Here is a 25,039-nt window from a genome sequence, read left to right as displayed (position 1 = left end):
ACACACACAACACCTTAGTGTAAATAACGCATTTCTCCATACATTTAGGATATCCCTACAATAGTTCAATGCAAGGTCTGCGTTAGCTTAATCTAAATCCCTGAGTTCGACCCTGGACTTACCAGGAACCTAAATTAGATTTATACTTGGATCTGATTTAGGAAAACTTGAACGTCAATAGAAGAGTGTCATGCGTTCTGTTGCACATCTCTAACGCGTCAACGCGTTACGAATGCATCAACGCATCAATGCATCATTCATACTTATTTTTCCAAATTATTGTATACAATACACTCCTAGCTTGAATCACGCAAGCAACGAACAATCATATTGTGCTTAACCATGGATGACATTAGTTCTTTTAAATTTGTTAAGGGGACACTATGCCACTTGACAATAGAAACTCTAGATAATATTGTTGCAGTAGCCACAACATGATATGTCATGCTTAACTGTTAAAGTACTGATTGACATTGTCATAGGAGAAGATTTGCCAATACCAATTCCTGTGAAGAAAAAAAATAGAGTCCTTAAATCAAGCAATGGGCAACTCCATAACATGGCCTCGTAAACTTGTAATTATGGTTGACAAGAAAAAAGTATGCCTCTTTTTTAGTATATGAGTTTGGTTATTTATTATTTTTCATACTATGAATTTTGTAACTTTGGTTATGGTAGGACCATTCAACAATTAAGAGTGTCGGCCACTTCTCCAAATATACGGACACCAATGGTACTACCAAACTCTTGAACGGCATGCCATACACAACATAAACGATGTAGACATGATCTGTATCCATTTGAACGAGCATATTTGGAAGAGACAAATTTGTTTATTTAGGCTGCGATGGTCTGATCCAATATTGCAATATGGTTGAAATTGGTTACATGTGCATTTTAACATATATTGCATAAGTATTACTCATCTAGATTCACTCATGTATATTTTGTTTCATGTTTAAATAGTAACTTTACTTTGTTTAGGTATCTTTGGGATGAATGTGGTCATGATATTACGAAGAATTTTTTTATAATTGATCAAGTAAAAATATCACCACATGTGAAGTCTCAAGATATTCGATCAAAAAATTTAGCCAACCAACTAGAATCGACTAATTTGGACCAATTAGTTCTTATTCCATATAACACAAGGTAAGTAAATATAAGTTCTTTCGTTATTTTTAATTTATATTATACGCATACTAATATTTCAAAATTGTTGCTTATTACAGTTATCATTAGATATTGATTGTAATCAATCTACAAGAAAATTGTGTTTATATTTTGGACTCTACTCGAAATAAGGTTCAAGAGGATTTTCATGGAGTTATAAATATGTAAGTGTAATTGAGCTCTTAATTGAAGTATTTATTTTAACTAATATTTTCAAACTATTTAGTCGATTGAAAATATGGCAAGCCAAGCACAATCTTCAACACTATCGGTCTTCTCCAAAATGGAAACCTGTAAAGGTATATTTGCATTCATTTTTTAACAATTCATGTTCATTCGAACATAAGAATAATTGTTTTTAACTTCTTTACATGCAGTGCCCCTGTCCATTAGATTTTGTAGGATGAAGGTACTATGTGCAAAGTATATACACAAAATAGAGCATAATCCTACTACTCCCATTACTAGCCTCATACGTAAATTATTTATTTTTTATATACTAGCTTTAATTTAATAAATGATGTAAACTTATGTTGAGTTTATCTTTTTCTTTTTTTCTTTTTGTAGTTCAATACAAAAAAATGCATATACCCAATGAGAGATTGGCGTAATTCGAACCTAATGGGCAAGTTTTGTTAGTCGATTTGTATAAGGATATACTTCTTGTTTTTTCTCTCAATAGAATTTAAATGCTAGCTTAGAATGAATCTTGATGAGTTTTGAGTATAATATGCAAGTTTAGAATGAATTTGAAGTACTAATCGTTGGTTTGTGGATAGACGAATTGTTATATAACCATGATCTATTTATTGGAAGATTTATGTATAACTTTTTTTATTTTATTTATGGGGTATTTGGTGTAAGTATTCATGGAAGTACTAATTTATATTTGTGAATGGGAGAAATGATTATAAATATTATAGAGATGGTTGATAATTATAATTATTATTCTATGAAAGTGTGTTATCGATATACAAATGTTGGTTAGTGTATTTATTTCATATTTGATGAGTACTTATATAATGGATTGGAAATATTAATTGTTGTTTGTGGGTAAATTATTATAGAAGTGTGCTTCATTGCAAGTAACTTTGTATTTAGTTTTGTGGTACAGTGTATTGTTCTGTCTATTGTTATATTTCAAGTTTAAGTTTAGTGAATTCATAGGTGGAAGACAAATATTGTTGGCTTGTCATGCAGAATATAACAAGCACGCATTACAATGAATAATTTTTTTTATATTTTTTAATAAAAAACAACAACAGACATTTCCTAACCCAACACGAGACATATAATGTCGTTTTTTAACTTTTTGACCGACACAAAAATGTATTCGACAACGGAATTTAAAAAAAAAATGGACAATAACTGGAAAAAACGGAAATGGATTCTGGGCTTCAATGTCAGTTTAAAACCGACATTAAAGGACAACCGATATTAAAGATTGTGTTATTAAAGCCTTTTAATCTCAGTTGCCTTTAATGTCGGTTTTAAACCGACATTGTACACCCTCTTCAATGCCGGTTTAAAACCAATATTAAAGACAACCAACATTAAAGGGCTTTAATAACACTATCTTTAATGTCGGTTTTAAACCAACATTAAAGCCCAAAATTCTTGTAGTGAATTCAGCATTGCATACAAACCTTAGGTTAAAATCATTTTTTAAAATAGTTTTAAAATATGATTCACATAGACCTAAGATCACTTTTTTTAATAAGATTAGAAATAAAATTTAATCTTTTAATCAGTTTAATAGGATTAAATTGATTCTTAATTAAAAGATTAAAATTTTAATAAATTATCTATAAGGGAGCTTTTGTCTAAGGTTAGTTCTGTCTAGGCTGGAGTATTTAAGTTGATGACAACGTAACACCCCTACCTGAGAACTTACCTAAAAAGGTGAATTAAATGATTTGTTACAAGCATGCAATAGTTGATTGAAGTTTATTAAAGTGTTTAATAAACGTTAACCAATATTGTTTAACCATCCAAAGTAAATGTTACTTTTGGGCAAATTGAACAAACACTTAGGTAAAAATCAGTAGCCAAAATTTCCTAAGTTAAATAACCCTAGATAAAACATCATTTAGTGGGAGAAAAATAGGGTATATGATACTTCATTTTACCTTTTCACATTTCTCCCTAAAAGTTTACACCATGGAATCCATACTCGACCTTGAGGCACCTTTGCTTGTGTCCCCCAAAAAATAGTGTTTGTATAGGTCAATATCAAAGTGAATGAGGAGAGTATTTATAGTAAGTGAGAGCGGGACGTGTGTCAACACATCCCACAGTCTCTCTCATTATTTTGTGGTAAAGTTTCATGCTTGGCCTCGAGGCACCTTTGCTTGTGTCCCCCTACGAATGACATTTGCATGATTCTTTACTTTAAATTCCAGAAATAGATAGGGTTGCTTTAGTTTTTGCTCCAATCGATTTGTTCCTATGGTTAACTCATTGGGGTGGAACTCTAGAATCTGAAATGGGGGGTTACAGTTATAAGAAAATGTTAAGCGAGTTTAACAATTTCTAGACCGAACAGTGGTGACTTATAGTTACAGTAACAAGGAGTTGTTCTGTTTATTTGTTAAGATGGTCTCATTTCAGTGAAGGGGCACCTAATCACCCTACAGTTGTTTTTGTCCTATCTTACTGAGGCATCATTGCAAAATAGATGTCACTTAGGGTGCATTAGATTATTTTGTTAAATTTGATTAGTTTTTCCAAATGGGTTAATGGAAAGAATACTAATACAAATAAATGCTTTAAGCAATTTATTAATCATGACTTCCTTTGACTTTAAATTTGCTCGCCGCCGACAAACTTACGGGTGAAAATTATACAACATGAAAAAATATAATCAACATACTACTAATCATCGATGACCTCCGTTTTGTCCTTATGAAAGATTGTCCTCTTATTCCTGCTCCAAATGCTGCTCGAAACATTTGAAAAGCATACGAGCAATGGACACGGGAAAGCGAGAAGACCCAAGCATATATCTTGGCAAGCCTTTCAGAAGTCTTTGCCAAGAAGCACGAGTCCGTGCACACGACTTGTGAGATCATGGAGTCCCTAAGGGGAATATTCGGACAACTGTCTGCACAGCTCAGGCATGACGCTCTTAAATTCATCTTCAATGCCTGAATGCAAGAAGTGACATTTGTTAGAGAACATGTTCTCAACATGATGGTCAACTTCAACATGGCAGAGATGAATGGATCTGTCATCGATGAAGTCGTCAAGTTAGCTTCATTTTGGAAACTTTACCTGAAAGCTTCCTACAGTTCAGTAGTAATGCTGTTATGAATAGGATTGACTACAACCTGACTACCTTGCTCAACAAGCTACAGACCTTCCAATCCTTGATGAAAACCAAGGAACAAAAAGGTGAGGCAAATGTTGCTTCATCCTCAAAGAAGTTCTATAGAGGATTGTCCTCTAGAACTAAGTTTGTTTCTTCTTCTTCAGGCACCAAAAAGTGGAAGAAGAATAAAGGTGAAAAAGGGAAAGCTAAACCACCAACTGTTGCCCAGAAGGGCAAGAAGGTCAAGGTTGCAAAGGGAATTTGTTTCCATTGCAACCACGAGGAACATTGGAAGATGAATTGTCCCAAATACTTGACGAAAAAGAAGAAGGCCAAACAAGATAAATCTGATTTACTTGTATTGAAGACATGTTCAGTGGTGAATGATGATTTTGCCTAGATAATTGATTCAGGTCCTACTAACCATGTTTGTTCTTCATTTTAGGGAATTAGTTCCTGACGAAAATTGGATGCTGGGGAGATGCGTGTTGGAATTGGGCACATCATCTCAGTTGTGGCAATGAGAGGACTTAGCTAACTTTACAGCTACAGGTCCATAAGGTCCCCTCGGTAGCTCAACTGGGATTATGAGAATCAAATTAATTTTGGATTAATTTGAATTGTTTAAATTAATTAAGAGAATTAATTATATGTGATATAATTAACTTAAATTAATTATATGTGATATAATTAGTATAATATTTTTGATACGTTATAATATAAAATTTATTTGAGAGGAAATAAATATTAATTATGTGGATTAGATTCATATAATTAAATTTAGTATAAATTTGATTTATATTAAATACCATAAATTATTGAGAGAATAACAAGCTATAGATTAAATTGTATTTGATATAATATAAATTATAGATTATGTGTTATATTTGATATAACATATAGTTATATATAATATATGATAAATTAGTTATTATATCATTATTATTTAAATTAAAATTATTTTAATTTAAATTTAAATTAAAGGGAGAGAGTTATTAAAATAACTTCTCTCCCCTGTTTTCTCTTGATAGGATCATGGAGTGTGGGTGGTTGGGCAGAGGAATTGTCTTCTTCCATAACTCACATAGGGTCTAGGAGAAGTACACGATTGATTTGCTCTTTCTAAAAAGAAATCTCTCTGCCTGACATTCTTCTCTCTAATTGTTTTTTCTCCCTCTTCCCAAAATTGACACAGAGCCCACAACTCCTATAGTTTCTCAACCCTAAAAAGAATACCTTGGTAATCTCGTGGTGGTGCCCGACGAATTGGATTTATTGATTGTTGTTTTTCTTTTGGGTTTCATGATCTAAAGGAGTTTGGAGTGTTCGTGTTTTTGGAGAAGAAACTCGTGAAGGGATTTCTTCAAAGGTTAGTAATTTAAAACCTATTTTCATCTCTGTTATTTTTTTTATGCATACTGTAAATTACTAGAATTGCATAATTTTGTATTATGTGAAAATAAGAATTGGGACCGATCCCCACGTTTCCGCTCAGGACCTTCACAGGTTTCTTCAACCATGATTGCTATGATTTGTATTCCTTTGAGATCACCATGACTGCTATGATTTGTGTTCCTTCGGAATCACCACGACTTCCACGATTTGTGGACCTTCAGATTCACTACTTATGCCTATGCCTATGCCTATGTCTATGCTTATGTTTATGCCTATGTTATGTTATGTACACCCGTGCCCAGATAAGAAGACTAACAAGTTCACCTAATGGACCCAGTAGTGGGTCACTTACCAAGTATTATATTCTCAACTTTTCCTCTGATATGTTATTTAGGTAAGGGCAAGGACAAATCGGCGAATGACAAGAAGAATCCATCATTGTGTCGTTGGGACCAGATAGAAGCTTTCGCACATATTTTCATGTTTTCATGTTTGAAATGAGTCTTAGTATTTGAAATTCTAGAACTTTTTATGTTAAGCTTTTAAACCTTTAAAGGTTTTCTAGTTTTATCTTGTATTTTTAGGGGATCCCGAACAAATGTTTTAAGTTGCTATAGTGGATTCTTATCAATTTTATTTGGCATATGAAATTATTTTATTTTTATTTGAACAAAGGATTAAAATTTTTATCTGAAGTCTATGCATGTATATAATACTAACATCCTGTTAGTAAATATTGAAAAGTCTACCATAGGGCTTGATTTTCCTTCTTGTAAAACCGTGGATTCCCAACCATTTTATTCCATATATATTTATATTTAAATCAAATGATAATTTCTATGAAGTGAAGGGTATATCAATAATTATTGTTTTTTACTTTAACGTTTTTCATTTTTTTATTGAAGTTGTTAGACAAAAGTGTAGTTTTTTTTTTTCTTCTTTCTTTCTTTATTTCTTTCTTTTTTACCATGACAAAAGTGTAGTATTTGATCTATTTCAATATGGATTAGTTTAAATATTACTTGGGTTCATGTAATTTTGGTTTTGATTTATCTTGGTTCTTATACTTTTAATTGTAGTTCATTTTGGTCCTTTTATTTTCAAAATGTTCATTTTGATCTTTTTACTTCTAACTTAGATTCATTATGGTTCTTAAACTTTAAAAAAGTTACAATTTTGGTCTCTTAAGAATGAAAAATAAAAATAAAAATGAAGGGATGAAAATGGTCACCAACTTTTAAAACTACAAAGACAAAAAAATAAACATTTCAAAAGTATAAAGACCAAAATGAACTAACGTTAAAAGTATATGAACCAAAATAAACATTTTGAAAATATAGAGTGCGTTTGGCACAAAGAGTTGGATTGAATTGAATTGATAATATTTGTTGGCGAGTGATAATTGTTTAGGTTGGTGATAATTATTTGTGTTTGGGGTTCATAGTTGAGCTAAATTGATAATAATTGTTTGTGTTTAAGGTGTACAGTTGAGTTAAGTTGGTTTAGAAAGTTTGTGCTTGGCGTATAGAATTGAGTTTGGTTGAATTATTGATATATGATGCAGTTTTTGTAATATAAAAAAGTATGCATTTTTTAATGGTTTTTTGTTTTTGTTTTTCTTTTGCTTTTATGTTTTGTTTTTCATTATTATGAAAATTACATAATTGTAAATAAGGTATCTCTCCTTAAACAATACTTTATCATCACAATTTGATTATTCCACCTATACGGGAGAAAAATGAGCATTAACATTATCATATTATAATATAGAGAAAATTTGAGAAGCTTCTCTAGCCATCTGCCACGTGTATCTCTTGCATGCAAATTATGAAATTGGGTACGTGGTAATTAATGAATTAATAAATTCTCACTAATTAATTAATTAATGGTGATAATGGGCTATTCAAAAGTTCCTAAATATTAATTAATTAACCTTCGTCGCCTCCACTTCCCTATGTATATCCAATTTCCTTCCATTATATATATAAAACAAATTAACATAAACAATCTCATGCATCCAAAAATTGCAACCCTTAAGCTTTCCATAGTTTCATTTCGAGTTTAATATTTCTCCCAATTTCAGGTACCTTTCAAATCTCAGTCTCTCCATTCTTTTTGAGTTGTTTGAATGAAATCTGTTCGTGTTAATCGCTTAAATCTCTTTTAGTTTGACAGCGATTTTGATTGTATTCGGTTTTACTTTTTAAAGTGTTTAATTTTGAAAAGAAATTGAAGTCTCTTTAAATTTTTTTTGAAAAATATTTTTTTTCTTAATCAAAACCATTAGTATGAATATTATTTTACGTTTGAATCTTTACCATGCTGTATTATTTTCGTTTCATATCAATGGTAATTTAAAAGAGTATTATAGTATGATACCTAAATACGAATGTTATGGATGGTTTATTGCTTTTAGATTTGTCTTAATTCTTTTACAAAACCATATTGTGCCTTTTTTGTGGTTAAGTTTTTTTAGTCTTGAAAATATACAATATTGGAGAAGAATATTTATTGTTTTTCTTTCATAATAATAATTGGTGTTATTAGGGTTTGGAAAAGCTAGTTCCCATAGTTCAAAATTAACTAAAGAAATTACTATTTAGTCTAAAGTAATTTTTTTCTAGACTTTGTATTATTCTTCAATTAAAATTGTAATAGTAATACTTTAAAACAAAATAGGAATTAAGGTTCGCTGAAAGAAAAGTTTAAAAGCACCTTTTTAAAGAAAAAGGCACAAAAGTTTTTGGATGAACAAAATTATAAATAAATAACAGAAAATAAATTTGAAATAGTTTTTTCCCCTACTACTTTTATATTTATCCTTCTTCAAATGCTTTTCATGACTAATTTGCTCACATATCAAAATGAGTATAATTTGACTCGCATAAAATTTATATTTATCTATAAAAAATTGCTCACATATGTAACTATGCCATTTGAATATGTAAAAGAAAAAAAATTGAATATAACTCTTTTGGATACAACCATGCTAAATTTTGTTATTTTATTTAAGTTGACGTTGGATTCTAACTAAAATTTACAAGTTAAATTATATTTTTAAGTAAATTGATTTAATGGGTAAACTAGGTGCAATTAGATTTTGTATTTTGAGACTCACCTCTATCTTATTTTTATATTTGAATTTAGAATATTTTAAATTTTAATTTGTTTTAGAACATGGAATAATAATTTATTTTTAATACTTTTCATTTTTACATTGTTTTGCTAGATCGATTCTTTTTTAGATAAAGTTTTAAGGAACTGAAATAGTAAAAAAAAGACAAATTCTAAATTTGAAAGTTTAGAAAGAAATAATAAATTTGTTAAGATTTATTAAGAATTATTTTTTAAATTTAAAGATTGATGAACGATTTATTAGATAAGTTAAAATTATCATTAACCAAAATTTTAATAACAATTGTAAAATTGACGATCTCAAACTATTTTAGACCATTTTCTAAGTATAATAGTGTGGGACAATTCAAATCATGGATATATTTTTCACCAAGACATCTATATGTTAATTGAGCCATACTCTCTCTGACACTATTTCAGACCATTTTAGTAAAATAAAAAACCTTTTTTGCATTATATATATAAAATATTTCATAGGTATAATATTAACTTTTTGTCGAGGCCTTATTATTTACATCGACATTGTTTTTCATGAGGTTAGACTTTTTGCTTACATTAGGGAAAATCTACCAAACTTAACCAATAAAATAATATTTTAGGTAAATTGGTTTAAAAATCATAAAATATTTATTTATTAATTTTTTTAAAACAAATTGTTTATATAACTCTTTTAGAAATATTTACAGACATCGATATTTAATCTCTCTCTCTCTCTATATATATATATATTTTAAATTAAGAGTTTCATATCACGATCGATCGTCGACATTTTAAAACTTTGTTATCACAAGACATACAAAGACTAAAAAGACCATGCAAGACTGTGTAAGAAAAATTCTTCTTGGCGAAGAAACCGCTGGCTGATCGTACAAATAAAGAACAGTACGAGCCGATCATCAAATCATCATCGTCTTCTTCATTTTGCTTTCTTCACAGCATTTCTCTGAGGCGGGAAAAATCAGACAAATGGTTCCAACAATAGAGCTTACAAAGCAAGAAAACCCTCAAATCCGATTGCATTTTTCTACAAGAGCAAAGACTTGGGTCTTTCCAAGTCAAAATCTGTACGAATTTTGATTGTTTCTATATACCCTTTTCCTCTTTTTTTCTCTTTTAATTTTCTTTTGTACCATTCTCAGTCACCATCACTTTTTTCTTTTTTAAAAAAAACTTATGTTTAATTTCTTCCTTTCTTTCACTTGAAGAATGGTGTGTAGATATGGAGATATTATTTGGTTATTAGTGGTTTTTGTGCCTTTTTCTGAAATGGGTTTGTGAAATGTTTGGTTTCTTAAGAGCATTTTGGTTTTTGCAGAAAACAGAGGAAGGACCATGGATGAAATCAAGAAGGAGAAGAAAACCCATTTGGGGTTGACTGATATTTTGTTTTCTTGGTCATTTGAAGATATTTTCAATGAAAATTTGTACCAAGATAAGGTTTTTTTCTCTCATTGACTTGTTCTTTTACCAATTTTCTTTCCATTCATTGTGTTCTTTTCTTGTTTGATGCATTGAGGGCTCTCTTTTTTGTGTTATTTTGTTGATGATAAGCTTTGCCCCATAACCTACTTGGGTCATCTTGGTCTGTTGTGTAGTTTAACTAAATTACTTCCTAAGCATTAAAGTTTAGGTGAGTTTCGATTTCGAACGAGTTTCCTGGCTGTTTGTTATTGTTTACAGTTTTTGTTGGATTCAAAATCATAATGTTGGATTACGTCACTTGGCTATATCATAAATGTATGATTTTACTTTGTAATAGTCTTCAAGTCAGTTGTAAGTAGTTTATTGATTTTTATCTTTTTTGTTTTCAATAGATTGAAATGATTCCAGATACTTTTGAGTCTGTTGAGAGTTATTTTGGGTCATATGTCTATCCTTTACTTGAGGAGACTAGAGCTCAGCTCTGTTCTTGCTTGGATGTGGTTGTTATATCGACTGCACCGTATGCTGAAGTGATTTATTTGGAAGAGTGTAAGCCGTATGATACCGGATTGTATGATTGCAAAGTTGAAGGATGGAAGAACAAATTCAACGGGAAGGAGTCATACAAAGTCTTAACTGGAGATGTATTTGTTTTGGCAGATGTCAAACCTCAACTTCCTTCAGATTTGCAAAGAATGGGAAAATCTTGGAGTTTAGCCACTGTTCATAAAATCTCAGAAAATGATGATTATGAGGATAATCTCACCTCCACTTCTTTTAAAGTAAAAGTATCAGTTCAGAACTCGGAAATAATCGATAAATTGATGTTTGTGGTCTTTTTGTTCAACATAGTCCCAAGCCAAAGAATATGGAATGCATTACACATGAATGTAAATTCTAATATTATCAGGAAACTTCTATGCCCCCATCCATTGGTGAGTGACTTTTCTGGTAAATTTCTGTGTTATTTGTTTGTTTTCTGGTAAAAAGATGGAAGGATTTGTTTTAATTATTATATAAAAATAAGTAAAAATTGTAAAAGAAGGGAATATAGAAACAGAGTAGTCTGTCATGTTATAAAAAGATTACAACAAAAAATTTCATTGATTTCAGATCTTGTTTAACTATAATTACATAATAGACTGTGGAATTTGCACCAAGCAAGAGAGACATAAATGGTATCATCTTATAACTTATGAAGATTTGTTTTGCATCTCTTAAAATCTTTGGTTTTCCCTAACCAAGAACACCAAAATAAAGTTAATCTATTATTTTATTTATTATCGTTATTTTTTTTTAATGCAATCAAATTATATCTCATGTATGAATTCTATATATCGCAAATGTTTGAACTCCTGCATTTCTTGAGAAGTAAGAAGCTACCTTTTTATATTTTAGGAAAAACAGGATGCTGAAGATCACGACATGTCTAGCCTTCTGGATCAAAATTTGAATTCCAATTTTCTCTCATCATTAAATGCCTCTCAAAGGAGAGCTGTTTTGTCATCCCTTTACAAAGTGAGTTTTGAGCGTGAATCTACTGTTGACCTTATATGGGGGCCACCAGGGACTGGGAAGACGAAGACTATAAGTGTGCTGCTTTTAAATCTAATGCAGAACATGTGCAAAACTATCATAGTCGCTCCAACAAATGTTGCCATTGTGGAAGTTGCCACACGAGTCCTTGATTTGGTCAAGGAGTTGCAAGAAATAAGATCTGGAACAGATTTATACTATTCTTTTGGAGATATTCTTTTATTTGGGAATAAGGAGAGACTCAAACTTGGCTCAAATGTTGAAGCAATATATTTGGATTATCGAGTTAAAAAACTTGCAGAGTGCTTTGGTCCCCTCACCGGTTGGAGGCATTGTTTTGCATCCATGACAGATTTTCTTGAAGATTGTGCTTCTCAGTATGTCATTTTCTTGGAAAATGAACTAAAACAAAAATGTGTTGATGATGAAGGAACTGATGAAGAGGTCTGCATGAGGAAAGCCATAGATGACACGGTGGCTAGCAAATCTTTTCTTGAATTTGCAAGAGAGAGGTTTATGTCTGCTGCATCTCAACTCCGAACGTGTCTTGCAATCTTAAGTACTCATTTACCTAGGAAAGGCATTTTGGAGCATGGTTTGCATGGCATGGTTTCCCTTTCTATATCACTCGATTGCTTTGAAGGTTTACTGTTTCGAGAATCTGTTGTTTCTAATGTACTTGAGGATCTTTTTAGACGTCCTGTTGTTAGTGAATATCTCTGTACAACATCTACTGATTTTATGTACCTGTTTAACATGACAAGAAGTGGTTGCCTTTCTGGTTTGAAATCTCTTCATTGTTCCTTCGCTGAACTTGAATTTCGGGTTGAAAGCAGTTTATCGCTCGAGCAATTTTGCTTTCAAAATGCTTCCTTGGTCTTTTCCACTTCTTCAAGCTCGTATAAGTTACATTCTAAGCCGATAGATCCTTTCAAAGTAATAGTAATTGATGAAGCAGCACAATTGAAAGAGTGCGAGTCAGCGATTGCATTTCAACTTCCAAATATTAAGCATGCTGTACTCATAGGTGATGAGTGCCAATTACCAGCAATGGTTAAAAGCAAGGTAGAATACGTGAGCTTACTATTTTCTTTGTTAACAATCACCCTTTTCTAAACTTGAGTTCTAACTTTTTTACTCCTTTCATTTAAAGCTTGCTGATGTTGCTGGCTTTGGAAGAAGTTTATTTGAACGGTTTAGCTCTTTGGGCCATCCTAGACACCTTCTCAATGTGCAGTACAGAATGCACCCATCCATAAGCTTCTTTCCAAATTCGAAATTCTATTTTAGCCAGATCGTGGACAGTCCTAATGTTCAAAGTTCAAACTATCAGAAGAACTATCTTTTGGGATCTATGTTTGGGCCCTATTCTTTCATAAACATAAAGTATGGAAAAGAAGAGAAAGGTGATATTGGACACAGTCGAAAGAATATGATCGAGGTGGCTGTCGCTTTGAAAATTGTGCGAAGTTTGTACAAAGGTATGTCTAGTTTGACTTTTATGAAAGGTTGAATGACTCCCTTAAGATTCTAACAATAGAAAATTCCATTGAATTATCAATTAGATGAGAAGCAACCTTTCAAGGGTGTTAGGAAAAAGTTAGAATATCCGCATAGAAGATTAGAAGAAGTTAATTATATGAAAAATACGATAGAATGGTTAGAAGAAATCAATTTTCTGACTGTAGTTTGTATTTTTGGTTTCATCACTGTTCCTACAGCGTGGACAAGTTCAAAAGGGAAGCTCAGCATTGGTCTTATCTCCCCATATTCTGCTCAAGTAACTACAATTCAAGAGAAAATTGGACACAAGTACGATAACCTTGATGGCTTTAGAGTGAAGGTCAAATCTGTTGATGGCTTTCAAGGTGGCGAGGAAGACATAATCATTATTTCAACCGTTAGATCAAATAGAGATTCTTCAGTTGGATTCTTATCTTTTGATCAAAGGACAAATGTTGCTCTTACAAGGGCTAGGTGATGTTGATTACAATTTTTGCTTTGTAAGTTTATATTCATCTTATCTTATATTTGGAGAATACTTACTGGCCATGGGTATGCATCAGATATTGCCTGTGGATACTAGGGAACGATAAAACGTTGTCAAATAGTGAGGCTTCTTGGGCTCATTTGGTCTGCGATGCTAAGGATCGTGGCTGTTTCTTCAACGCCGATGATGATGAGAACCTAGCCAAAGCTATAGTGGATGTAAAGAAAGAGTTTGACCAACTAGATGATTTACTGAAAGGAGATAGTATTCTTTTCAGAAACGCAAGATGGAAGGTTCAGTACCAACTGAGTTTCTCATTAGTTATTTTTTCATTATTTATTCTACTAACTTTTTTGCTATCTCTTATTTTTACATCTATAGGTTCTATTCAGTGATAGATTTTTGAAATCTTTCAAGAAATTGTCAACAGTTGAGATCAAGAAAAAAGTTCTAAATCTTCTACTAAAACTTTCCAGCGGTTGGAGGCCTAAAACTAGAGATTTAAATTTGGTATGTGGGAGTTCAACAAGGATTTTGAAGAAAATCAAGGTCGAGCGATACTATGTTATTTGTGCAATTGATATAGTAAAAAAGTCAGCGTACATGCAAGTTTTGAGAATTTGGGATGTCTTGCCATTGGAGGATATTTCAAAATTGGTCAAATCTCTTGAGAGTATATTCAACTCATACACTGATGAATACATCAATCTTTGTCAAGAAATATGCTATGATGGGTATGTAGGATTGTTGTGGGGACATCTCTTTTAATGTTAATAAGAAAGAATTTTTATTTAATATGGTTCATATCTTGTGGTTTGCTTCAAAATGGTTTCTCAACTATTTGGATTTTCTTTCATGAATAGGGATGTTTTGGAAGTTCCCAAAACTTGGGCATTCATGTTGGAGCTTGTACGGTACAAGAGTCGCATTGACAATTCAAATGGGGACAACTTACAAGGTGCTGCTTATGATGGCAGAAGTTATGTTGAGAATTCAAAGGTCAAAGAGAGCTTGTTACTGATGAAATTTTACTCCTTATCATTTGGTGTGGTGAGCCATTTGCTTTCGGATAGAGATGGCATTGAGTTGGATCTTCCATTTGAAGTAACAGAAGAAGAACTCGAGATAATTCTTTATCCCAGAAGCACTTTCATCCTTGGACGGTCTGGAACTGGGAAAACTACTGTATTGACCATGAAGTTGTATCAGAAGGAAAAGTTGCATTATTTGGTTTCAGGATCCTATGGAGTTGAGGATTGTGCGAGTTTAGAAGTTGGTCGAAAAAGTGAGATTTCAGAGATTCCAGCCAAGGAAAATGGTGCTGTTTTGCGGCAGCTTTTCCTGACAGTTAGTCCAAAACTTTGTTATGCTGTCAGACAACATGTATCTCACTTGAAAAGGTAGGACATGAAACATAGAAAATGTTGCTATTATCTGTCTTTTTTTGTCTTCCCTGTCTGACTAACATTAATACTCTCCCTTCTTTGCATGAGATTCATTTGAAAGGATTAATTTTATGGTAACAAGTTAGATAGAATTTCAACCTTTTTTTTTTTTTCTGTAGTTTTGAAACTAGATTATTGTTGTCACAAGACATCAAAATGAAGAATGATCATATCAAATACAGCCATTTCTCTTTCAAATCACTTAGACAATGGTATTTTGAAAATAGATAAAATTATAATGTAGCACTGTTCAATCTTAATATTCTATTTCATTTATAGCTTCATTTTACTTAACTTTTTGATTATGTTGTATTGAGTTTAATGTATTTTACTCTTATCATTAACAGCCATGCTTGTGGTGAGGATACTAAGAGAACAACTGCATTTGACATGGAAAATATGGATGACTTAGAAGCACAATTCATGGATGTCCCAAATTCCTTGGCTAATATTACAACCAAGTCATATCCACTTGTGATAACTTTCTACAAGTTCTTGATGATGCTGGATGGAACTTTGCACAATTCATATTTTGAGAGATTTTGTGATGCAAGACAACTGGTATATGGTCAAACTCACGGTTCAAGATCTATTGCATTGCAATCTTTTATAAGAAAGAATGAAGTTAATTATGATCGATTTAGTTCTTCTTATTGGCCCCATTTCAATACCCAACTCACCAGAAAGCTAGATTGCTCCAGGGTTTTCACTGAGATTCTTTCACATATAAAAGGCGATCCTCGAGCCATTGATGCAAGTGATGGAAAATTAAGTAAAGAGGATTATGTTTTACTGTCCCAGTGTCGAACATCCAGCTTAACTAGGCAGGAGAGAGAGACAATTTATGATATCTTCCAAAGTTATGAGAAGTTGAAGATGGAAAATAGAGAGTTTGATCTGGGTGATTTTGTTATTGATCTGCATCTTCGCCTTAGAATTCAAGGATATGAGGGTGATGAAATGGATTTTATTTATATTGATGAAGTGCAGGATTTGAGCATGAGTCAACTCGCTCTTTTCAGTTATGTCTGCAGAAATGTTGAAGAAGGATTCGTCTTTTCAGGTGATACAGCTCAGACGATTGCAAGGGGAATTGATTTTAGGTTCCAGGATATAAGATCTTTGTTTTACAAAAAGTTTGTATTACCAAAGATAAGGAGTGGGGGTCGTGAGAGAGAAGATAAAGGACACATTTCAGAGATATTTCATTTAAGTCAAAATTTCCGAACGCATGCTGGAGTTCTTAATCTATCACAGAGCGTAATTGATCTTCTCTATCATTTTTTCCCACAATCGATCGACATTTTGAAGCCTGAGACTAGTCGTATTTCTGGGGAATCCCCCGTGCTGCTCGAATGTGGAAACAATGAAAATGCAATTAAAATGATCTTTGGAAATAGAAGTAATGTTGGCAATATGGAAGGATTCGGGGCTGAGCAGGTAATATTGGTGCGTGATGAATCTGCCCAAAAGGAAATCTTGAATATTGTTGGAAAGAAAGCACTTGTCCTTACCATTATGGAGTGCAAGGGACTCGAGTTTCAGGTAAAAACATCTTTTATATTTTACTATAAGATCAGATGGGATTTTCTATGGTAAATTCTCATTCCACTCAATAACATAGTTAAAAAAAAATTAGCTAGGTTGTAGCAGCCTCATTGTCTAAAATTCTTTGATTTGAAATTCCTGTTTTGTTCATGCTTCTACTTGTAGGATGTGTTGTTATACAACTTTTTCGGTTCCTCACCATTGAAAAACAAGTGGAGGGTTATTTACAATTATATGGAGGAACTAGGCAAGCTGGACTCCAGCTTACATCAGTCTATCCCTCGATTTAGCAAGTCAAAACATAACGTTTTGTGCTCTGAGTTGAAGCAATTGTACGTTGCGGTGACTCGTACGAGGCAGAGACTTTGGTTTTGTGAGGATACAAGAGAGCATTCTGAACCTCTGTTTGATTATTGGAAAGGAAAATGTGTGGTGCAAGTTCAAGAGTTGAATGATTCCCTTGCACAATCTATGCTAGCTTCGAGTAGTAAGGAGGATTGGAGGTCACAAGGGTTTAAGGTTAGTATATTTTTTTATTTCTAATTCTGTTGATGTTAAGATAACATAGGAAATGTAATTAGCATGGAACTCTTTGATTGTGCTTTACTAGGTGGTTACTAAGTGTATATATATACACACACATACATACATACATACATACATGCATACATATATATCTTTCTAGTATTGATTTTCTTGCTTACATGCATACATATATATCTTTCTAGTATTGATTTTCTTGCTTTGATCCCACTTTCTATATGGAAACATACATTGAATAGAAAATGTGTTGCTCAACCAAGTTCTTGGTTTGGCTTGTCAAATTACTTTTAAAATTGCTTAAATAAGTTTTCTTTAACTTATTGAAAACACTTACTAAATTTGCTTAAATACGTTTTTTCCTCTCAATCTGTCTCTTTATGTCCTCTTTTTTATATTCTTTCTGCACATACAATTTTTCTTTCTAATCTTTCAAGTTCTCAATACATTTTGTTCTGTTTTCTATTTTTTTTTTTAAATTTTAGAATCTTAGAAATATTTGATATGCTTGATCATTATAGAAGTATTAAGGTGTACAAAATTACTTCTTAAAATCTTAAACCAAACATCAAAGTGATTTATTATTAAGTACTTTGTATGAATTATTGAAAAATAAAAGGAAAAATAAACACCAGGTTTATGTGGAAAACCCTAGGTGAAGGAGAAAAAACCAGATAGGAGAATTTTATTAATTTTTTATCACTTACAACACACCCAAGTCTTAGATATAAATAGATCTGACAGGAACCTAAAAATAGTTGAAACACGTAAAAAGACTAAAACGCCCCTAGAGTAAAAACCCCTTATTTCAACACTCCCTCGCAAGTTAGGACATAAATATCGATAAGGCCCAACTTGCTAACACAAGTGTGGAAGCCAGCTGCCGGACACCAGTCGGTTGGGTCTGAATGGGTTTCTGGAGAAGAAATGGCTTCTAGAGAGGCTGCGGCACGGTTGGGCTTCCAATCGGCTGCTGTGGTTTGAGAATCGTCCTAAGGTAACGATCAACGGTAGCCTTTATAGCAGCGGCGTTCGTCTCTTCTGCGTTGGTCCATCCCCTGTTAGGGTTGATGATTGAATTTCTTCTATCGGGCCTCGGGTTTCATCCCCTTGTTCTGATACCATATTGAAAAATAAGGGAGGGAAAAATAAACACCAGGTTTACGTGGAAAACCTTAGGTCGGGAGAAAAAACCACGATGGGAGAATTTTATTAATTTTTTATCACACTTACAACATAACCAAGATTCATATATAAATAGATCTGACAGGAACCTAAAAATAAAAGGAACACATAGAAAGAGAATCGCCCCTAGGGTAAAAACCCCTTATTTCAACATGAATAATGTTATTTTCATTATAGCACTTATTATTGAGATAGAGCTTCTAAATACGCTCTAATTTTCCTTTAGCTAAAGGGCTTATTAGAAGAAAAACATTTTGCTTAAATACATCAGTCTAGAAGATCATCCAAAAGAGAGAACCTATCTCCCAAAGTCATGCATATATACCTTTTCTTGGTGCTGTATGATGTTTGTTTTCCTTGTGCAAGGTTGTTAGAGATTTATTTAGATTATATACTTGCCCAAAATCTACTCTCTTTATCTTTTACACAGCTATATCACGAGGGCAACTATAAAATGGCAACAATGTGTTTTGAAAGAGCTGAAGATAGTTATTGGGAAAAAAGATCCAAGGCCTCTGGTCTTAGAGCTTTTGCAGAGCATATCCACAATACCAATCCTGTAGAAGCTAATGCAATCCTCAGAGAAGCAGCGATAATATATGAAGCAATTGGGAAGGCTGATTCTGCTGCCCAATGCTTTTTCGATATTGGAGAGTTTGAAAGGGCAGGCAAGTACAATCTTTGCTACTCATAAAATTTAGTGTATCAATTTCTTGTTTTAGAAAAATTTCACATTGTTTGTGGATGTAAGACAAATAGAATTTGAATTTTCTTTATAACCTGTCATGCGTTTACAACTTGTTTGTTTGATCTTCTTTCAAGTTTCATCTACTGCCCTAATTGAAAAGCAAAGAGTTTATCGGTGTTTGTCAGTTTATACAATTAATGAGATGTGGCTAACTACTCCATGCTGGTGATTGGTGATGTTTGTGTCAAATTTTGGTTTTAAACGTTATTAAACCAAACTTTGTGATGTATAGGCAGGTTATTATGTTGTTTGTTCATTGATGGTAGGATTCATTGTACAATGATATTCTTTCCCTTTCTCCTTGTGTTTTCGTAACAATTGTTGTTTGGGTTATAAGTAGTAATTAAAAAGCTGTAAATTTTGTAGGGGCGATTTTTGAGGATAAATGTGGGAAACTAGAGAGGGCAGGGGAGTGTTTTCATCTAGCAAAATGCTATGACCGTGCTGCCGATGTTTACGCTAGAGGAAATTGCTTTTCTGCATGTTTGAATGTTTGCTTGGAAGGGAAATTGTTTGACATTGGTTTGCAATACATTTTATCTTGGAAACAAGATGCTGGATGTGATCACCATGGATTCAAAAGTGAAGTAGAGAACCTTGAACAAGAATTTTTGGAAAAATGTGCTCTTCATTTTCACAACTGTAAAGACAGTAGATCCATGATGAAGTCGGTTAGAAGTTTTCGAACTGTGGATTTGATGCGTGATTTCTTGAAGTCCTTGAATTGCCTAGATGAGATCCTTTTATTGGAAGAAGAGCTTGGTAATTTCTTAGAGGCAGTAAAGATAGCAAAGTCAAAAGCTAATTTACTTCAAGTAGTTGATCTTCTAGGTAAGGCAGGAAATTTTAGTGAGGCCTCCATGCTTCTTGTACAATACGTACTTGCCAACTCTCTTTGGTCTCCCGGAAGTAAAGGTTGGCCCTTGAAGCAATTTAAACAAAAGCAAGAGTTCTTGAAGAAGGCCAAGTCCCTAGCAGAAAATGAGTCAAAAAATCTATACGACTACATATGCACAGAGGCAGACATTATATCGAATGAAAACGATAACTTGGAAGCTCTGGCAGGATATCTAAATGCGGCTGAAAGCCACAACAATTTTAGAGGTGAAATGATAAGTCTTCGAAAAATTTTGGATGTTCATTTGAATACATCAAAATACACTTTGGAAGATGAACTGGTTTCTGATCTAACCAAGCATTCGAAAGAAATGGTTTTGAAAAACCAGGTGTCTATTGAAACTTTGGTTTATTTTTGGCGTTGTTGGAAGGATAGAATTTTAAATGTCATTGAGAGCCTTGTGTGTCTTGGTGGGAATGATGTCGACCCTTACAGCGAGTTTTGTTTAAACTTTTTTGGTGTTTGGAGGCTGAACAATCGTCACATATTGCTAAACTCAAATGCTGATTGGGCCAAAAATGTGGATGAAAGATTCTTTCATAGGAATGGGAAGTTGGTTTCCATTGATGCTACTCAGTTTTCTTTATTTACCAAGAACTATTGGTCTTCAGAATTAAGTACTTCTGGGCTCAAGGTTTTAGAAAAGCTTGACTACCTTTATAAATTCTCCAAGAAAAGTCGGCTCTCCACATTTCTTTCATGTAGGCTTCTCACTCTCATGTTTGAAGTTACGAAATTCCTTCTAGAGAGCACACATTTGAAGCATGGATATCATGATAAGCAGATGCTACATAGATTCTATAAAATGGCAACTTGGGAAATCCAAAGTCATCTTTTCCCATCAGATCATCAAGTATCTTTGAAGGAAAATTTAATATGTCTAAGACTTACCGATGTCTGTCAGAATATGATGGCCGAAACTATCATGGAGAATGTTCAGCTAACAATTAAGCCAACTTATGGCCAAATTGGAAGGGTTGCAATGTTGATTTTTGGATCTATAAAACTCGATAAGAAATTGTGTGTAAATATATTGAATTGGTTGCGAGAGAATCCTCCTTGGAGTGCATTCATTCGAGAACTTTGTGAAAGTAAGCGTGTAGGAAAGGAGCCGAGAGGGAACCCTTCAAAAGAAATTTCTTTGGTGTGGAGGTTTCACGAAGCTCTGAGAGACATGTACAATGCAAATTGGGTCCTGGAGCGAGATTTTATTTCGCCTTTCTTTTTCATGTACCTTGTCGAGAGGCTTTTGATCATGGTATCATCCATGAAGGGATACTTCATCACTACAAAATCCTCTTTTATTGAATGGCTTATCTGCCACAAAGAAAATTCCAATTTAACTTCCATTTTAGGAGCTCAAACGCGACATTCCTTTCAAGCTCCTGTTGGAACTTTGGCTAATATTCTGCAACATCTTCTTTTCGACATGAAAACAACAAAGGATTGGACAAGAAAGACACATCCAAACTTGAAGGAGGACTACCCGATATTAGTGCGGAGATTGGTTGCTGTCATATGTTTACTTCATCTCAACTTTGGCATTTGCTTTGATGTACTCCGCAATCTGCTTGGTCGCAACTACATCATTGAACATTTACCTCGGGAGTTTTGTGACGCACTTAAGAGAAAGAGAGGTTTTTATGTACCAACTGAGAATATAAATATGATTGCTGGATTCTTCAAGGGAATTGGAAACCCAATGGTAATTGTTAGTTCAGATGGAAATTACAAGCAATTCATTTGTAGAGATGCAACCCTTGTCAACTTGAAGATCAACCATTGTATCGACGACATAATGAAGGTTTTATTCCCAAAGGAAGCTGAAACTTTGCAGCATCGAGCCAACACTCCCAAAGTTCAAGACACTACTTCTACTACCGGTGGAATACAATCAGTAAAAGGGTGTGATCCAGGTGAAGTTATCCAGCTTCCATCTTCTAGCTTGGCTTTATATGAAAACAAGGAGGTGAAATCTGATTATGAAAATGAGGGAAATTCACCTAAGCCTGCTGGCTTTTGGGAAATGTTTGAAGCTTTGACGTTGGTAGAGAATGAAATAGATGGAAAGAGCAAACTGTCAAATGCCTCGAAAGTCAAGGTAATGAATTTTGGTAATTAATCTTAACACTCGTGGTTGTTTTTTCCGACATCATCATATGAACCAAGTGAAAGCATCCAATTGAAATTTACTTGATACTTTTTCTGTGGTTTATTCTTGCAGATGGATGTGGAACAATGGCTTCAGCATTTAACTGCTGCAAGAAGCAAATCAGAGAAAGAGATTTCTTTTGAAGAATTGGATGGCTTGCTTAATCAATTAAATTTGCTGTCTACTGCTTTAAGCATGAGGTAACCAACTTTATACACTCTCTTCATATAAGCCTTAATTTAATATTCTTCCGCTTCTATCATTGCCTATCGGTGCTAACATTCCGCTGTTAAATGAATTTTATATCAGTGAGCCGGAGGAAAATGTAACTCAAGCGATATTGATTTCAAAGAGTTTATATTCAAGGAGGATGAAGTTAGAGCCTATGTTGACTAAACTACTAGATGACGATCCTAAAATGGAAGTAGGTCAGATGTCGGGTATCAAGAATGTCGAAGATGATGAGAATGTCCATCAAGATTGTAATGATAGCAGCCCTGAAGAATGTAGAGGTGTGGAACGTGTGAAAGCTGAACCCAGTTTGTCCCAAGCAACGGATAAGAAAGGGAAAGGGAAATGGAAAGCAAAAGGGAAAGGGAAAGCAAAGAAGGGGAAAAGTCGTAAAAAGTAAGTGAGAATCCAAGTGCTATACTCTTAATTGGACTGTTTTTTTTGAGTTCTGTTTTGTAATATGCTATGAAACTATGAATGAAATACAAATTCAAAGAGCATATTTGAATGTGATGTGGGGCATTTTTTCTCCAAGGTTAAGGGATAAGTTAGATGTTTACATGGTCACCCATCCAAAGGCCTTAGAGGGGTTTGAGCCAAAAATTCAGAGAGGAGGGTATCTTTATTGGAATCCCATTCAAATTTATCGTAGTGTAAGTGCACATTGTAAACAAGTATTAAAATGTACCCCAAAAAGTTGTTTTGTGCAATTTAAGTTCTATAAGCAAAATTCTCAAATTGCATCAACCAAAGAAATAGTTGAGGGATGGTTTGTGCAAGTAAGTAATAAATGTATGAGTTGAATATGTACAAAAGGTGAGTTTGTTATCAATAGTCTATTTATATGTTCACAAAATATATATATATATATGCACATATGTATGCATACATGTATATATGAACGGATAAATATGGGTCACTTTTATGCATACAAAAAGATACTGTTCATTAAAATAGTCAAGTTAGCCTTACCAAGTAACTGCAAATATTACCTCTTCCTAAACTATGGTGAGATTGTTAAGAAGCAGACAATCTTCCAATTGCCTATGACAATTAGGTCTCTAAATATGATACGATCATCCTCAAACAATCTCTCAATGTCAAATTACTATAAAAGACAATTATTAAACACTATACACGAGTGATTTTAAATATGTATTTGAAAACACATTCACCAGTTGAGTTTTTTTTGTTTTTGTTTTTTCTTTTAGTATATAGTCATTAGAGTTAATCGTTAGAGATTTTTAGATCATATAAGATCATATTTTCTTTTACCTATTAGCTTAAGGTTTAGGGTTAATTGGTGATTTAAGATGGTACCAGTAGAATTGTTTAAGAAGTCCTGTGTTCAAACCCCATCGTTGGAGTTGCCCATCTCTCCCAAATGATTGGTTTAGGATTTGTTTAGTTTATATATATTTCTGTGGCCCCCTGCGTTCAAGGTTAGAGCCTTAGGTAGCCCATCCATTTTAATTCTTTCACATGTATATATTGAAGGGATCAAATCCTAAGTGGAAGCGATTTTGATTTTGGGAAGATGAAAAATATAGGAAAAATACACACATCATATGCTGTAATTTTGATGGCAAAGCATGAATTGAAATTAGAAGAGAGATATCCTTGCAGTTTCCTCTCCTGTTTTAAAGCTTCTTCTCCAATTCTTTGATCTTCTCATTGGTTGAAAACGTCTCCAAAATGTCTTCCTCACTATGTCGTTAAAATCCAAGTGGGAATCAATTTGACAGAGAAAAAAGAAATGAGGAAATGAGAAGGGAAAAACCTCAAAATATAGAGAATTCTACTAAGAACTTTTGAGAGAGAGTACCCATCAAAGACATAATCTTTCAAAGAATTATTTTGTGCGACTTTAACGCAAGGGAGAGAGCAACTGCCTACCTTTCCACTCTCCTTTCATTAAGGGGGAGCTATCAATTTGTTTATTTATTTATTTAATTAATTAATTATCTAATAATTAATTTAATTAATATCTCATATTTAACATAATAAAGATTTGAATGATATTTAAATGTATATTTTTCTCTTAACCTATAGTTTTAATATGAATTTTATACATATTAGTATATAAGTATAGTTCTAAAATGAATCTTACTTATATTAATTTAAATTTGAATCATATTATATAGTTTAAATTTGAATCTTATTTATTATTAACTAGATATTATGTTTTATATTAATTGTATCATATATAATTAACATACATTTTTCTCAATTAATTTGAACATTTCAAATTATTTTTTCAAAACATTGGTCCTTATTTATTCGTTATGAGCTAGCAAAGGGACCTAATGAACCTATAAATTATAAGCTTCA

The 25,039-nt window shown here is 33.0% G+C and overlaps 1 protein-coding gene and 1 pseudogene across 5 annotated transcripts; both read left to right on the top strand.

Moving 5' to 3' along the window:
* The first annotated feature begins 776 nt into the window (after window positions 1-776).
* Window positions 777-1,825, top strand: LOC150029833 (uncharacterized; annotated as a pseudogene).
* An 8,086-nt stretch (window positions 1,826-9,911) lies between these two features.
* Window positions 9,912-23,418, top strand: LOC150029832 (uncharacterized). Of its 5 annotated transcripts, none has more exons than XM_090310330.1 (15): window positions 9,912-10,077; window positions 10,329-10,450; window positions 10,828-11,370; window positions 11,834-13,036; window positions 13,125-13,452; window positions 13,693-13,948; window positions 14,038-14,254; window positions 14,343-14,695; window positions 14,825-15,361; window positions 15,754-16,951; window positions 17,120-17,473; window positions 19,110-19,347; window positions 19,794-22,426; window positions 22,550-22,677; window positions 22,787-23,418. In XM_090310330.1, the coding sequence occupies exons 2-15, from the start codon at window positions 10,346-10,348 to the stop codon at window positions 23,106-23,108; spliced, it is 8,415 nt and encodes a 2,804-aa protein (XP_090166456.1). In that variant the 5' UTR covers window positions 9,912-10,077; window positions 10,329-10,345; the 3' UTR covers window positions 23,109-23,418. The 5 variants fall into 5 exon arrangements, with proteins under 5 accessions (XP_090166456.1, XP_090166458.1, XP_090166460.1 ...); XM_090310332.1 differs by having other exon boundaries at window positions 9,938-10,077; window positions 11,843-13,036; XM_090310333.1 differs by lacking the exon at window positions 9,912-10,077 and adding an exon at window positions 10,142-10,222 and having other exon boundaries at window positions 11,096-11,370.
* Window positions 23,419-25,039: the final 1,621 nt, after the last annotated feature.

Source organism: Benincasa hispida, unplaced genomic scaffold (genome assembly GCF_027475165.1).
Source record: "Benincasa hispida cultivar pf3 unplaced genomic scaffold, pf3_genome.v1.1 HicScf893, whole genome shotgun sequence".
Taxonomy (NCBI): domain Eukaryota; kingdom Viridiplantae; phylum Streptophyta; class Magnoliopsida; order Cucurbitales; family Cucurbitaceae; genus Benincasa; species Benincasa hispida.
Note: the sequence above shows the minus strand (reverse complement) of the source record. Positions and strands in the feature narration are given on the sequence as shown.